Consider the following 15,188-nt stretch of genomic DNA (forward strand, 5'->3'; position numbering starts at 1 on the left):
ATGATCCAATCATATTTATGCTCAATGCAAACACCAAATAACATTTATTTAGTTCCAATACTAATCCCGAAGGAAAAGGGAGTGTGTGATGGTGATCTTATCAACCTTGGAATCACTTCCAACACACATCATCACCTCGCCCTTAACTAGTCTCTGTTTATTTTGCAACTCATGTTTCGAGTTACTACTATTAGCAACTGAACCAGTATCAAATACCGAGGGATTGTTATAAACACTAATAAAGTACACATCAATAACATGTATATCAAATATACCTTTGTTCACTTTGCCATCCTTCTTATCCGCCAAGTATCTAGGGCAGTTCCACTTCCAGGGACCATTTCCTTTGCAGTAGAAGCACTCAGTTTCAGGCTTGGGTCTAGCTTTGGGCTTCTTCATGGGAGTGGCAACTTGCTTGCCATTCTTCTTGAAGTTCCCTTTCTTTCCCTTGTACTTTTACTTGAAACTAGTGGTCTTGTCAGCCATCAACACTTGATGCTTTTCTTGATTTCTACCTTCGCCGATTTCAGCATCGCAAAGTGCTCAGGGAATCATTTTCGTCATCCCTTGCATATTATAGTTCATCACTAAGTTCTAGCAACTTGGTGATAGTGACTAGAGAACTTTGTCAATTACTATCTTATTTGGAAGATTAACTCCCACTTGATTCAAGCAATTGTAGTACCTAGACAATCTGAGCACATGCTCACTGGTTGATCTATTCACCTCCATCTTGTAGGAAAAGTACTGTCAGAGGTCTCATACCTCTCGACACGGGTATGAGTATGAAATACCAATTTCAACTCTTAGAACATCTTATATGCTTCGTGGTGTTCAAAACGTTTTTGAAGTCCCGTTTCTAAGCCGTAAAGCATGGTGCACTAAACTATTAAGTAGTCATCATACCGAGCTTTGTCAAACTTTCATAACGTGTGCATCTGCTCCTGCAATAGGTTTGTCACCTAGCGGTGCATAAAGGACATAATTCTTCTGTGCAGCAATGAGGATAATCCTCAGATCATAGACCAAGTCTGCATCATTGCTACTTTCATCTTTCAACTTATTTTTCTCTAGGAACATATCAAAAATAAACTGGAAGCTACATCGCAAGCTATTGATCTACAACATAGATATGCAAATACTATCAAGACTAAGTTCATGATAAATTAAAGTTTAATTAATCATATTACTTAAGAACTAACACTTAGATAGGCATCCCTCGAGTCATCTAAATGATCACATGATCCATATCAACTAAACCATGTTCAATCATCACGTGAGATGGAGTAGCTTTCAATGGTGAACATCACTATATTGATCATATCTACTATATGATTCACGCTCGACCTTTCTGTCTCAGTGTTCCGAGGCTGCATATGCTAGGCTCGTCAAGTTTAACCCGAGTATTCTGCATGTGCAAAACTGGCTTGCACCCGTTGTATGTGAACGTAGAGCTTATCACACCCGATCATCACATGGTGTCTCGGCACGACGAAATGTAGCAACGGTGCATACTTAGGGAGAACACTTATACCTTGAAATTTAGTGAGAGATCATCTTATAATGCTACCGCCGTACTAAGAAAAATAAGATGCATAAAGGATAAACATCACATTCAATCAATATAAGTGATATGATATGGCCATCATCATCTTTTTCCTTTGATCTCCATCTCCAAAGCACCATCATGATCACCATCGTCACCGGCTTGACACATTGATCTCCATCGAAGCATCGTTGTCGTTTCGCCAACTATTGCTACTACGACTATCGCTACTGCTTAGTGACAAAGTAAAGGAATTACATGGAGAATGCATTTCATACAATAAAGAGGCAACCATATGGCTCCTGCCAGTTACCGATAACTGTTACAAAACATGATCATCTCATACAACAAATTATATATCATCATGTCTTGACCATATCACATCACAGCAAGCCCTGCAAAAACAAGTTAGATGTCCTCTACTTTGTTGTTGCAAGTTTTACGTGGCTGCTACGGGCTTAGCAAGAACCGTTCTTACCTAGCCACCTATGTGCGAAGCACGGCGGTAGAACCAGTCTCATGAATGCGGTCATGTAATGTCGGTCTGGGCCGCTTCATCCAACAATACCACTGAATCAAAGTATGACATGCTGGTAAACAGTATGACTATTATCGCCCACAACTCATTGTGTTCTACCCGTGCATATAACATCTACGCATAGACCTGGCTCGGATGCCACTGTTGGGGAACGTAGTTTTAAAAAAAATTCCTACGATCACGCTAGATCTATCTAGGAGAAGCATAGCAATGAGCAGGGAGAGTGTGTCCATGTACCCTCGTAGACCGAAAGCGGAAGCGTTTAGTAACGTGGTTGATGTAGTTGAACGTCTTCGCGATCCAACCGATCAAGTACCAAATGCACGGCACCTCCGCGATCTGCACACGTTCAGCTCGGTGACGTCCCTCGAACTCTAGATCCAGCTGAGGCCGAGGGAGAGTTTCGTCAGCATGACGGCATGGTGACGGTGATGATGAAGTTACCGACGTAGGGCTTTGCCTAAGCACTACGACAATATGACCGAGGTGGAAAACTGTGGAGGGGGGCACCGCACACGGCTAAAGATCAACTTGTGTGTCTATGGGGTGCCCCCTCCCCTGTATATAAAGGAGGGAGGAGGGGAGGGCCGGCCGGCCCCTAGGGCACGCCCCAAGAGGGGAATCCTACTAGGACTCCAAGTCCTAGTAGGAATCCACCAAGAGGGAGAGAGGGGGAAGGAAGGAAGAGGGGAAGGGAAGGAAAGGGGGGTGGGCGCCGCCCCCTTCCCCTAGTCCAATTCGTACCCAGGGGGCGGCCAGCCCCTCCTGGCCCTTCCTCTCTTCCCACTAAGGCCTATAGAGGCCCATTAGTTCTCCCGGGGATTCCGATAACCCCTCCAGCACTCCGGTTTTATCTGATACTCTCCGGAACACTTCTGGTGTCCGAATAACATGGTCCAATATATCAATCTTTATGTCTCGACCATTTCGAGACTCCTCACCATGTCCGTGATCTCATCCAGGACTCTGAACAACCTTCATTACATCAAATCACATAAACTCATAATACCAATCGTCATCGAACGTTAAGCATGCGGACCCTACAGGTTCGAGAACTATGTAGACATGACCGAGACACCTCTCCGGTCAATAACCAACAACAGAACCTGGATGCTCATATTGTCTCCTACATATTCTATGAATATCTTTATCGGTCAAACCGCACAACAACATACGTTGTTCCCTTTGTCATCGGTATGTTACTTGCCCGAGATTCGATCGTCGGTATCATCATACCTAGTTCAATATCGTTACCGGCAAGTCTCTTTACTCGTTTTGTAATACTTCATCCCGCAACTAACTCATTAGTCACATTACTTGCCAGGCTTATAGTGATGAGCATTACTGAGAGGGCCTAGAGATACCTCTCCGATACATGGAGTGACAAATCCTAATCTTGATCTATGCCAACTCAACAAACACCATCAGAGACACCTGTAGAGCATCTTTATAATCACACATTTACGTTGTGACGTTTGATAGCACACAAAGTGTTCCTCCGGTATTCATGAGTTGCATAATCTCATAGTCTGAGGAACATGTATAAGTCATGAAGAAAGCAGTAGCAATGAAACTGTAACGATCATAATGCTAAGCTAACGAATGGGTCTTGTCCATCACATCATTCTCCTAATGATGTGATCCCGTTCATCAAATGACAACACATGTCCATGGTCAGGAAACTTAACCATCTTTGATTAATGAGCTAGTCAAGTAGAGGCATACTAGGGACACTCTGTTTTGTCTATGTATTCACACATGTACTAAGTTTCCGGTTAATACAATTCTAGCATGAATAATAAACATTTATCATGATATAAGGAAATATAAATAACAACTTTATTATTGCCTCTAGGGCATATTTCCTTCAAATAGAATATGGTGGTTGTGGAGAAGACAAAAATAAGGAGATAGTCTATCACATCAACTAGGCATATCAACGGGCTATGGAGATGCCCATAAATAGATATCAATGTGGGTGAGTAGGGATTGCCATGCAACGGATGCACTAGAAGTATAAGTTTATGAAAGCTCAAAAACAAACTAAGTGGGTGTGCATCCAACTCGCTTGCTCACGAAGTCCTAGGGCAATTTGAGGAAGCCCGTCATTCGAATATACAAGCCAAGTTCTATAATGAAAAATTCCCACTAGTATATGAAAGTAACAACATAGGAGACTCTCTATCATGAAGATCATGGTGCTACTTTGAAGCACAAGTGTGGTAAAAGGATAGTAACATTGCCCCTTCTCTCTTTTCTCTCATTTTTTATTTTTTATTTTTGGCCCTTCTCTTTTTTGGCCTGTTTTTTTCCGTACGGAGTCTCATCCTGACTTGTGGGGGAATCACAGTCTCCATCATCCTTTCCTCACATGGGACAATGCTCTAATAATGAAGATCATCACACTTTTATTTACGTACAACTCAAGAATTACAACTCGATACTTAGAACAAAATATGACTCTATATGAATGCCTCCGGCGGTGTACCGGGATGTGCAATGAATCAAGAGTGACATGTATGAAAGAATTATGAACTATGGCTTTGCCACCAATATGATGTCAACTACATGATCATGGAAAGCAATATGACAATGATGAAGCGTGTAATAATAAACGGAACGGTGGAAAGTTGCATGGCAATATATCTCGGAATGGCTATGGAAATGCCATAATAGGTAGGTATGGTGGCTGTTTTGAGGAAGGTATATGGTGGGTGTATGGTACCGGCGAAAGTTACGCGGTACTAGAGAGGCTAGCAATGGTGGAAGGGTCAGAGTGTGTATAATCCATGAGCTCAACATTAGTCATAAAGAACTCACATACTTATTGCAAAAATCTGTTAGTTATCGAAATGAAGCACTACGCGCATGCTCCTAGGGGGATAGATTGGTAGGAAAAAACCATCGCTCGTCCCCGACCGCCACTCATAAGGAAGAAAATCAATAAATAAATCATGCTCCAACTTCATCACATAACGGTTCACCATACATGCATGCTACCGGAATCACAAACTTTAACACAAGTATTTCTACAATCCACAATTACTCACTAGCATGACTCTAATATCACCATCTTTATATCTCAAAACAATCATAAGGAATCAAACTTCTCATAGTATTCAATGCACTTTATATGAAAGTTTTTATTATACCCCTCTTGGATGTCTATCATATTAGGACTAAATTTATAACCAAAGCAAATTACCATGTTGTTTAGAAACTCTCAAAATAACATAAGTGAAGCATGAGAGTTCAATAATTTCTATAAAATAAAGCCACATACGTGCTCTAAAAAGATATAAGTGAAGCATTAGAGCAAAATTGCCTAGCTCAAAAGATATAAGTGAAGCACATAGAGTATTCTAATAAATCACGATTCATGTGTGTCCCTCTCAAAAGATGTGTACAGTAAGGATGATTGTGGCAAACTAAAAAGCAAAGACTCATATCATAAAAGACGCTCCAGGCAAAACACATATCATGTGGTGAATAAAAATATAGCCTCAAGTAAATTTACCGATAGACGAAGACAAAAGAGGGGATGCCTTCCTGGGCATCCCCAAGCTTAGGCTCTTGGTCATCCTTGAATATTACCTTGGGGTGCCTTGCGCATCCCCAAGATTAGGCTCTTACCACTCCTTATTCCATAGTCCATCAAATCCTTACCCAAAACTTGAAAACTTCACAACACAAAACTCAACAGAAAATCTCATAACCTCCGTTAGTATAAGAAAATAAATCACCATTTTTGGTACTGATGTGAACTCATCATTTATTTATATTGGTGTAATATCTACTGTATTCCAATTTTTCCATGGTTCATACCTCCCGATACTACCCATAGATTCATCAAAATAAGCAAACAACACAAAGAAAACATAATCTGTCAAAAACAGAACAGTCTGCAGCAATCTGTAACTCTCGAATACTTATCTTTCAGTTAAAAATGAGCATTGTTTTTGTGAGCGCAAAAGTTTCTGTTTTTCAACAAGATCAAATCAACTATCACCGTAAGCCATCCCAAAGGTCTTACTTGGCACAAACACTAATTAAAACACAAAAACACATCTAACCAGAGGCTAGATGAATTATTTATTGAAAAAAGAACCAAAAATCAAAGAACAAAAAAAATTGGGTTGCCTCCCAATAAGCGCTATTGTTTAACGCCCTTAGCTAGGCATTGCTAATTTTAATGATGCTCACACGAAAGATAAGAATTGAAGCACAAAAAGAGCATCATAAAACACGTGACAAACATATCTAAGTCTAACATACTTCCTATGCATAGGCATTATATAAGCAAACAAATTATCTGGACAAGCAAAAACTAGCATATGCAAGGAAGGAGAAAGAAATAATAGCAATCTCAACATAACGAGAGGTAATTTATTGACATGAAAATTTCTACAACCATATTTTCCTCTCTCGTAATAATTACATATAGGATCATAATCAAATTCAACAATATAACTATCACATAAAATATTCTCAACATGATCCACATGTATACAAAGTTGACACTCTTCCGAAATAGTGGGATTATCATAAAATAAAGTCATGACCTCTCTGAACCCACTTTTATCAAGAACTTCATAAGATTGAATATTACCAAATATGTGGGATCTAAAGTTGACACTCTTCCAAACCCACTTTCAGTATTATTGCAAACATTATTATCAATCTCATATTCATCATGGGACTTAAATAAATTTTCAAAATTGTAAGAAAAATCACCCCAATCATGATCATTGCAACAAGTAGTGGACATAGCAAAACTAGCATCCCCAAGCTTAGGGTTTTGCATATCATTAACATAGTTTTCATTAATAGAATTTATACTAATATCATTGCAATCATGCTTTTCATTCAAGGAGCTATCGTGAATCACTTCATAAATTTCTTCTTTCAACACTTCATCACAATTTTCAGATTCACGAATTTCAAGCAAAACCTCATAAAGATAATCTAGTGCACTCAACTCACTAGCAGTTGGTTCATCATAATTGGATCTCTTAAAAAGATTAGCAAGTGGATGAGGATCCATATCAATAAATTTTTAGCAAGCGAAGATGCAAGCAAATAGAGGGCACATGGCAACACAAGCAAATATAGCAAACAAGAAAGAGAACTAAAGAGGGGCGAATAAAAAGGCATTTTTTTCAAAAATCATTTTAGAAGTGGGGGGAGGAAAACGAGCGGCAAATGGTGAATAATGTAATGCAAGAGATGAAAGTCGATGATGGGTACTTGGTATGTCTTGACTTGGCGTAGATCTCCCCGGCAACGGCGCCAGAAATTCTTCGTGCTACTTCTTGAGTTTGCGTTGGTTTTCCCTTGAAGAGGAAAGGGTGATGCAGCAAAGTAGAGATAAGTATTTCCCTCAGTTAGAGAACCAAGGTATCAATCCAGTAGGATACAACACACAAATCACCAATACCTGCACAAACAATCAAACAACTTGCACCCAACACGATAAAGGGGTTGTCAATCCCTTCATGGTTACTTGCAAAAGTGAGATCTAATAGAGATAGATGAAACTAAACAAACGATAAGTAAATATTTTCGGGTTTTTGGTTTATAGATCGGAAAGTAAAAGATTACAAAATAGTAGATCGGAAACTTATATGATGGAAAATAGAACCGGGGGCCATAGGTTTCACTAGAGGCTTCTCTCAAGATAGCAAATAATATGGTGGGTGAACAAATTACTATCGAGCAATTGATAGAAAAGCGCAAAGTTATGACGATATCTAAGGCAATGATTATGAAATATAGGCATCACGTCCGTGTTAAATAGACCGAAATGATTCTGCATCTACTACTATTACTCCACACATCGACCGACACCTGCCTGCATTTAGAGTATTAAGTTCATGAAGAACAGAGTAATACATTAAGTAAGATGACATGATGTAGAGGAATAAACTCAAGCAATATGATTTAAACCCCATCTTTTTATCCTCGATGGCAACGATACAATACGTGCCTTTCTTTCCCTACTGTCACTGGGAAAGGACACCGCAAGATTGAACCCAAAGCTAAGCACTTCTCACACTGCAAGAAAAACCAATCTAGTTGGCCAAACCAAACCGATAGTTCGAAGAGAATTACAAAGATACCAAATCATGCATAAAAGAATTCAGAGAAGATTCAAATAATATTCATAGATAAGCTAATCATAAATCCACAATTCATCGGATCTCGACAAACACACCGCAAAAGAAGATTACATCGGATAGATCTCCAAGAACATCGAGGAGAACATGGTATTGAGAATCAAAGAGAGATAAGAAGTCATCTAGCTACTAGTTATGGACCCGTAGGTCTATGGTAAACTACTCACGCTTTATCGGAAGGGAAATAGAGTTGATGTAGAAGCCCTCCGTGATCGAATCCCCCTCCGGGAGGATGCCGGAAAAGTCCCCTAGATGGGATCTCACGGGAACAGAAGGTTGCGGCGGTGGAAAAGTGTTTTCGTGAATACTTCTGGTGGTTTGGGAATATATGTGAATATATAGGCCGAAGAATTAGGTCAGGTGAGTCACGAGGGGCCCACAAGGCAGGGGCGCGCCTTACCCCCCCCCCCCCCCCCCCCCCCCGGCACGCCCTCCCCTTGTGGCCGCCTTGTGGCTCTTCCAACTTGATTTCCAAGAAAAATCATCGCGAAGGTTTTATTTCGTTTGGACTCCGTTTGGTATTCCTTTTCTGCGAAACTGAAAAAAAGAAAAAACTGGCACTGGGCTCTAGATTAATAGGTTAGTCCCAAAAATAATATAAAATAACATATTAATGCATATAAAACATCCAAAACCGATAATATAATAGTATGGAACAATAAAAAATTATAGATACGTTGGAGACGTATCAGTTCGCATGCTCTTCGTTGAAGCCGCCTCTACCATCATCACTACTTGTCTGGCTATTGACACCTCGCTAGCAGAATACTATAGGACGGGATATCAGAGGACATGTGTCCTGTACCGCCTTGTCTGCAGTCACTATTGCACCACCTTTGATCCAACAGCAACATGCAGAACATGACACCTCTGCTAGAGCTACCATGCAACACCTGCCGGCTACACGCATGACTTGACAGCTCCGCATGAGACCCATAAAATAAAATTTGTTCATAAAATGCCTAAAATATAGCAAATAACGAAACCTATAAAATTTAAATCAGTTTCCATACAATCCATAAAACATAATAGATAATACACTATAAAAACAAAAAGGGTTAATTATATAAATGCCACTCCAATTATGACGATTCATAAAAATGCCACTGTAATTTTCAAAGTTTGAAAATGCCACTGCAATTTTTGCAATCTTTGAGAAACGCCACTCCAGATTTCGAAAAATGCCACTAGAAATGGCATGAAATGGCATTTTTCAAAGTTTAGAAATTGCAGTGGCATTTCTTGGAATCGCCAGATTTGGAGTGGCATTTATCAAATTAACCCAAACAAAAAATATACACCACCACCAAAAAAGTACTAAAATATTATACCAATGGCATACAGCCCTAAGGAACCACCACTAATGAGGCTCGCCCCACAGCTAGTTGGGTCAAATTGGAGCCCATATTACTAGTAGCAGTTCATGAAAAGAGTTCGGGCTGCTGCTATTTATATACCAATGGCCGTCGCCAGTAAGTACTCGCCCTTGGTGAGTTTGGCCCATTTGCAATCTAGGACCATATTATGAGTGGTGGATGCTCCTGTCCGCCCCCCACTAGTATCTTACAAGATTACCAGTGGCAAGACACCCTGCCCGCCACTAGTGAGAGAGCTCCCGTATAAGCAATTTCTCAGTAGTCTTGGACGAAATCCTCCTTTGTCCCCACATAAATACAGCTATTAGGGCTTGTTTAGATTTAGTTGTTTAGTTAAAAGTTATCCATAGTTGCAACTTCATATATTTCGTTTATGTCCAAGACCAAACTTTCATCAATAATTCTTACTTGTTACCTGTTCTTCGATTCCTTGCATGGATTAGACCTTCGTGGTCAGGTTGATCATTCTTCATGTGGTCAATAACCTTTCGAAGTTGATTTAGCGGTTGTTAAGGCGCAACGGCGTTGCACGTCATAGCGGATCGTTAAAGTCGGCTTCACAAAAATCGATAACTATCATCTCATCAAAAGATCAGGACACCATAGTCCCTATTATCTTGCATACCTGGTGGCTTCTACTTGACCTTTAGTTTCACCTTCTTCATACAATTCTCTTCTTCGGACGAAGGCAGGTCCATCGCCACATCTACTGTGCACTTCACTGGCTGCATCGTGCGGTCATGTTCACCATGCTTTCTTGCGTTTCGTTCCGATCACATAGCCCAAGCCCCACATAAAATGACACAAACCTTTCAAAAAATGACACAGACTTGGTCCTCCTTCTGCCCGCTACCGTCAATCATGTCCATCGCCCAAGAAGTCGTCGATTGGGTGTAGGCGTGGACCCTTGACTGATGTTGCTTGAGTGATTCCCGCGGGGAGCTGCCAAAGCTACAGAGTCCCACCGAGCTATATGCCTCGTGTTTTGCCATTTCCGTGTCAATCACACGCGCCGGCCTCGCGCGCGACGTCGACGTGATTACGCACCCATAGTTACCACTAGCACTAAACTAATGGCCAGTGGGCAGATTTATTGATCCTCTTCGTATTTAGTAATATTAAATTTTAACCATGAATTTAACTAACAAATAATAATGCTTGTCATTAAAAATTATGTCACTGGAAACCATGTTCAAATATGAATCCAACTATATAATTTTTGGACATGCATTAATATTTTGTTAGTTAAATTATGATTAAAAATTAACAGAAATTATGAAGAGAAACTAATAAACTAGGACAGAGGTGGTAGCCACTATGATGCGGTTTCGAGTCGATTCGCTAGCTCGATCGTTGCCCATCTCGATCGACGGCGAGCATCTGTACAATATTCAATAACGAGGCATCGCCACCACGTTTTCCATAAGCGATCGCGACGCGAACCCAATTCCACGTTCGTGGCTCAGCCACACCGTGTCTTCCGCCTCCATAAATAGCACCGCAACAGAGCACACTGGCAGAGTGGCAGTGGCAGGTATACCTACACTTGTAGCCTCAGTTATCTTGCCAGTGCCAGCTGAGCTAGCTATATAGCTCCGTCGCTTGCTTCCGAGTTCCGACAGCTCGCTCCGATGACGGTGGCGGCGGCGGGCGCGGGCAGGCGTTACGCGCTGTTGCTGGCGGTGAACGACTCGGACTACGCCAGGAAGGCGCACGGCGGGTACCGGAACGTGTTCTTCCGCGCCCTCCGCTCCGGCGAACCCGACGAGGCGTGGGACTGCTACCGCGTAATCGACGGCGAGTTCCCGGCAGCAGAGGATCTGGGCCTGTACGACGGCTTCGTGGTGAGCGGCAGCCCGCACGATGCCCACGGCGACGGCGCCCCGTGCTGGGTCCGCCGCCTCTGCCTCCTCCTCCGGACCGTCCACGCCATGGGGAAGCGCGTCCTCGGCGTCTGCTTCGGCCACCAGGCCCTGTGCCGCGCGCTGGGCGGGAGGGTCGGGAGGTCGCCCAGCGGCTGGGACGTCGGGGTGAAGGAGGTGACCTTCGTGGATGATTTGGAATGGCCCTTCGAGTTCTTGCCCGTGGAGCCACCCCGGAACGCCTCCATCATCGAGGTTCACCAAGACGAGGTATATTTTCCGTAGTTAATTAGCTGCTAGTAGTAGCCGTCGGCGCTTAAACGCTCAATTGTTTTCTTGAAATATCCTGCCATACCAATGCGCAGTTGATATATATTTTGGCAAAATGTCACTTGCACGTGACAACTGACGGTGCTCGTCGAGCTATTTCGTAATTAAAAGTTGTCATGCATGCATGTAGCTGTAGGCCGCTGTGTCATCTAATCATATTTTTCACCAACTCGTTGGGATTTGACTTTTGACGTGTTACTCAATAAACCATGCCACTTGCAAATATAGTACCCTATGATGTTGCATTTCTTCAGCTAGCCCGCTCCAGTATGTTCGTAAGTTTACTTATCTTGATGAGGTTGAATGTCTTAATCAATTATGGGTGCGCTTGCTTGATTGATATAGGTGTGGGAGGTACCGCCCGGTGGCAAGGTGCTGGCCTACTCCGACAAGACGCGCGTGGAGATGTTCGCCGTCGGCGACAACGCCCTCGGCATCCAGGGCCACCCGGAGTACACCAACGACATCCTGCTCAACCTCACCAACCGCCTCGTCAACAACAGCACCATCGACGGGTGCGTGGGCGAGGACGCGCGGAGGACGGCGGAGAGCGGCGAGCCGGACCGCGAGTTCTGGACGGGGCTCTGCAAGGCCTTCCTGAGGGGGTCAGGGTGCACCGGCGGCGGCGGCGCCCCCAGGCCGCCGCCGCAGGGACCGGCGCCGGAGCTTAGCTGCAGCCACCACGTCGCTCACTTCCCTGCCACCGCCTCCCCCATTGGCTTGTAGCGCTTTGCAAATGCGCGGACCGGCTGTTGTTAGTTCGGCGCATGCATGTGCTCGCTAGCTGCAGTAGTATAATGGTACGGCTGCATGCATGCACGTACGATCGGTGAAGCGTTTGTGTCAGCAACTATACGAGTGGCTGATTTTTTTTCGCATGTGCTGCGTTGCACACAGCATGTCTTGTAGTTGTATGGTTGGATAACGGACATAAGGTCTGACGAATGCCAATTATCCACGGGATATATGTGTGTATTTGAGTTGGTTTTGAGAAGTGGCAAAATACTTGCCACAATTAAGAAGAGAGTTTCACAGACCGAAGGCGAGAACAAAACAATACAAAAGCCATCCTAAAAAACCAATACAAAAGCCTACTCTCCCGTGAACAAACCTGTGGTTTTGATGATTAGAGGGACAGTGTTACCCCGGCACATCAGATTTAAGTCCTGGTGCTCGCATTATTCCTGAATCTATTTCAAAATTTTCGGCGATGTGATAATATGACGGCTCAGTCTCTCAAATGTGCTCATAGGGGTAAAATGTGTGTATGCATCATAGGATAAGTGAGTGAGTGTATGCGCCTATATATGAGCGCTTAAGTATGTACTGTGTTAAAAAAAAAGCCTACTCTCCCAACATATAGTTACCCAAATGTTTAGCCCTTGCCCTGCCTCGTTTCGTATACGGGCCAAGATGATGGTGGGTGATGACGATTTGTCTATGAACACTAGCGAGTTTCTCTTCTACCAAATCTACCACGAAACGAGCATGGTGAGAGGGTGCGCCTATCCTGCCCATGGTGCAGTAAATGATCCCAAAAAGATTTGACGTCACTCAAGTTGCTCCACGCTAACAGTTCAAAAAAAAAAGGGTGCAGGCTCAAGCCAATCTGTCAAGTGCCATAGCCTTAAGAAATAGGAGATGTATAAACTAAAGGATACTCTGCGCTTTAATGCGGGAAGCGGTTGATAAAAATTTAGATTGATAATATCATAATTAATTTTTAAAATATGTATGACTTACTATATTTAATTATGTATATTTATAACAATATTTATTGAATACAAACAAAATAATTGAATGGAAAACGTTTTTTCATGCATGGTTGAATGTTGTGGTGGGTCTTTTTCCAATGCATGTGTGTTGAGATGGGACTTATTCATAATTAGGCTAGCCATAGTGAAAAGTAAGTTTAAGAGTAACATGTACACATTATCCTGCCTATGTTACCACCATACACATTATCATAGTGGGTAGTAATATAAGTGTGGTATCATGCAATCAGTTTATAGACTCATACTACCTTTATCCAGGATTATATCCCGTCGACCGCATCGGCAAGATCAAGGCAGAGCAGACGCGCATGCAAAATCTTTTGTTCCCGATACTATTAATTACAACATGCAGCTGCTCGCTTTTAGAGCACTGCTTCACACATCACATTTTCCACACGAAATACAGATGACATGTTAAATCCTATCATCCAAAGCCAAGGCTAAACAACTCCAGCCAGTTGGATTGGGCATCATTCTAGTATCGTTCACCAAAGCATCGTGTGCGAAGTACTTTCGCGATTTTATGTTGATTTGATGTGCATTGGTCCGTCTTTTTCACGTGCAACGGAAGCAGCACTAGTCACGGAGCAAACATTATATGCAGCCTACCTTTTCACATGGAGGATCCATCGTGAACGGCACTCGAAACGAACGGTCTAAGGCCAACTCCACCGCACGACCCTAAAACTCATCCCATTTTGTCCGGATTTTATCCGTATGAAGTATAGATAGAGAGAACAAATGCCGGATAGAGGCCGGACAAACTCGCTCCACACAGCACTGTTTACCCCATTTTCACCCCATTTCACCCGTCCGTCCGTGTCATTTCTTCAAACACGTAGCAAGCATAGCGAACTCGCCGCCGCGGCCGCTCCTGCTCATGCACGCCCTCGCTCCCGTCGCGACCGCATGCCCGCCGTCACGCCCGACGCGTCGCCGTGCTTGTGCCCTCGCTCCCGCCGTGCCCGCCTCGTCCGCCCAAGCTCGCCGCCGCCCGCACGGCCGCGCCCCCGCACCTCCTCGTCACACGCGTCTTCCGTGGCCGTCCGGCGACCCACCACCGGCCCTGCGTCCAACTCGCGGCGTCCGCGTCCCGCGCGCTCGCCGCTGCCTCGCCTTCCCGCGCGCACGCCGCTGCCGTCTCGCGCGCTCGCCGCTGCCACTGCCCCGCCCGCTCGCCGCCGCCGCGCTCGCCTGTGCCCCGCCCGCTCGCCGCTGCCCCGCCCACTTGCCGCCGCCGTCCCGCGCCCTCCCGCGCGCACACCGCTGCCGTCCCGCGCGTTCGCCGCGCCGCGCGCTCGCCACTGCCTCGCTCGCCGCCGTCCCGCGCGTTCGCCGCGCCGCTGCCTCGCTCGCCGCCCTCCCGCGCGTTCGTCGTGCCGCGCGCTCGCCGCTGCCGCGCCCTCCCGCGCGCACGCCGCCGCCCTCCCGCGCGTTCGCCGTGCCGCGCGCTCGCCGCTGCCGCGCCCTCCCGCGAGCTCGCCGCTGCCTCGCCGTGCCGCGCGCTCGCCGCTGCCATGCCCTCCCGCGAGCTCGCCGCTGCCTCGCCATCCCGCGCGCTGCCGCGCCCTCCCGCGTGCAGGCC

The 15,188-nt window shown here is 44.5% G+C and overlaps 1 protein-coding gene across 1 annotated transcript; it reads left to right on the top strand.

The window, feature by feature from the left end:
* The first annotated feature begins 11,169 nt into the window (after positions 1-11,169).
* Positions 11,170-12,793, top strand: LOC123130467 (gamma-glutamyl peptidase 5). The gene is made up of 2 exons (XM_044550364.1): positions 11,170-11,768; positions 12,174-12,793. The coding sequence occupies exons 1-2, from the start codon at positions 11,268-11,270 to the stop codon at positions 12,552-12,554; spliced, it is 882 nt and encodes a 293-aa protein (XP_044406299.1). The 5' UTR covers positions 11,170-11,267; the 3' UTR covers positions 12,555-12,793.
* The last annotated feature ends 2,395 nt before the right edge of the window (positions 12,794-15,188 follow it).

This window comes from Triticum aestivum, chromosome 6A (genome assembly GCF_018294505.1).
Source record: "Triticum aestivum cultivar Chinese Spring chromosome 6A, IWGSC CS RefSeq v2.1, whole genome shotgun sequence".
Lineage (NCBI taxonomy): Eukaryota > Viridiplantae > Streptophyta > Magnoliopsida > Poales > Poaceae > Triticum > Triticum aestivum.

What these genes read in the sequence shown, in the direction of transcription:
- LOC123130467 (XM_044550364.1), top strand. Translation starts at nt 11,268, where the DNA reads ATGACGGTGGCGGCGGCGGGCGCGGGCAGGCGTTACGCGCTGTTGCTG. An exon ending in TCGAGGTTCACCAAGACGAG is followed by an intron (nt 11,769 to 12,173) that starts GTATATTTTCCG and finishes TGATTGATATAG; the next exon opens with GTGTGGGAGGTACCGCCCGG.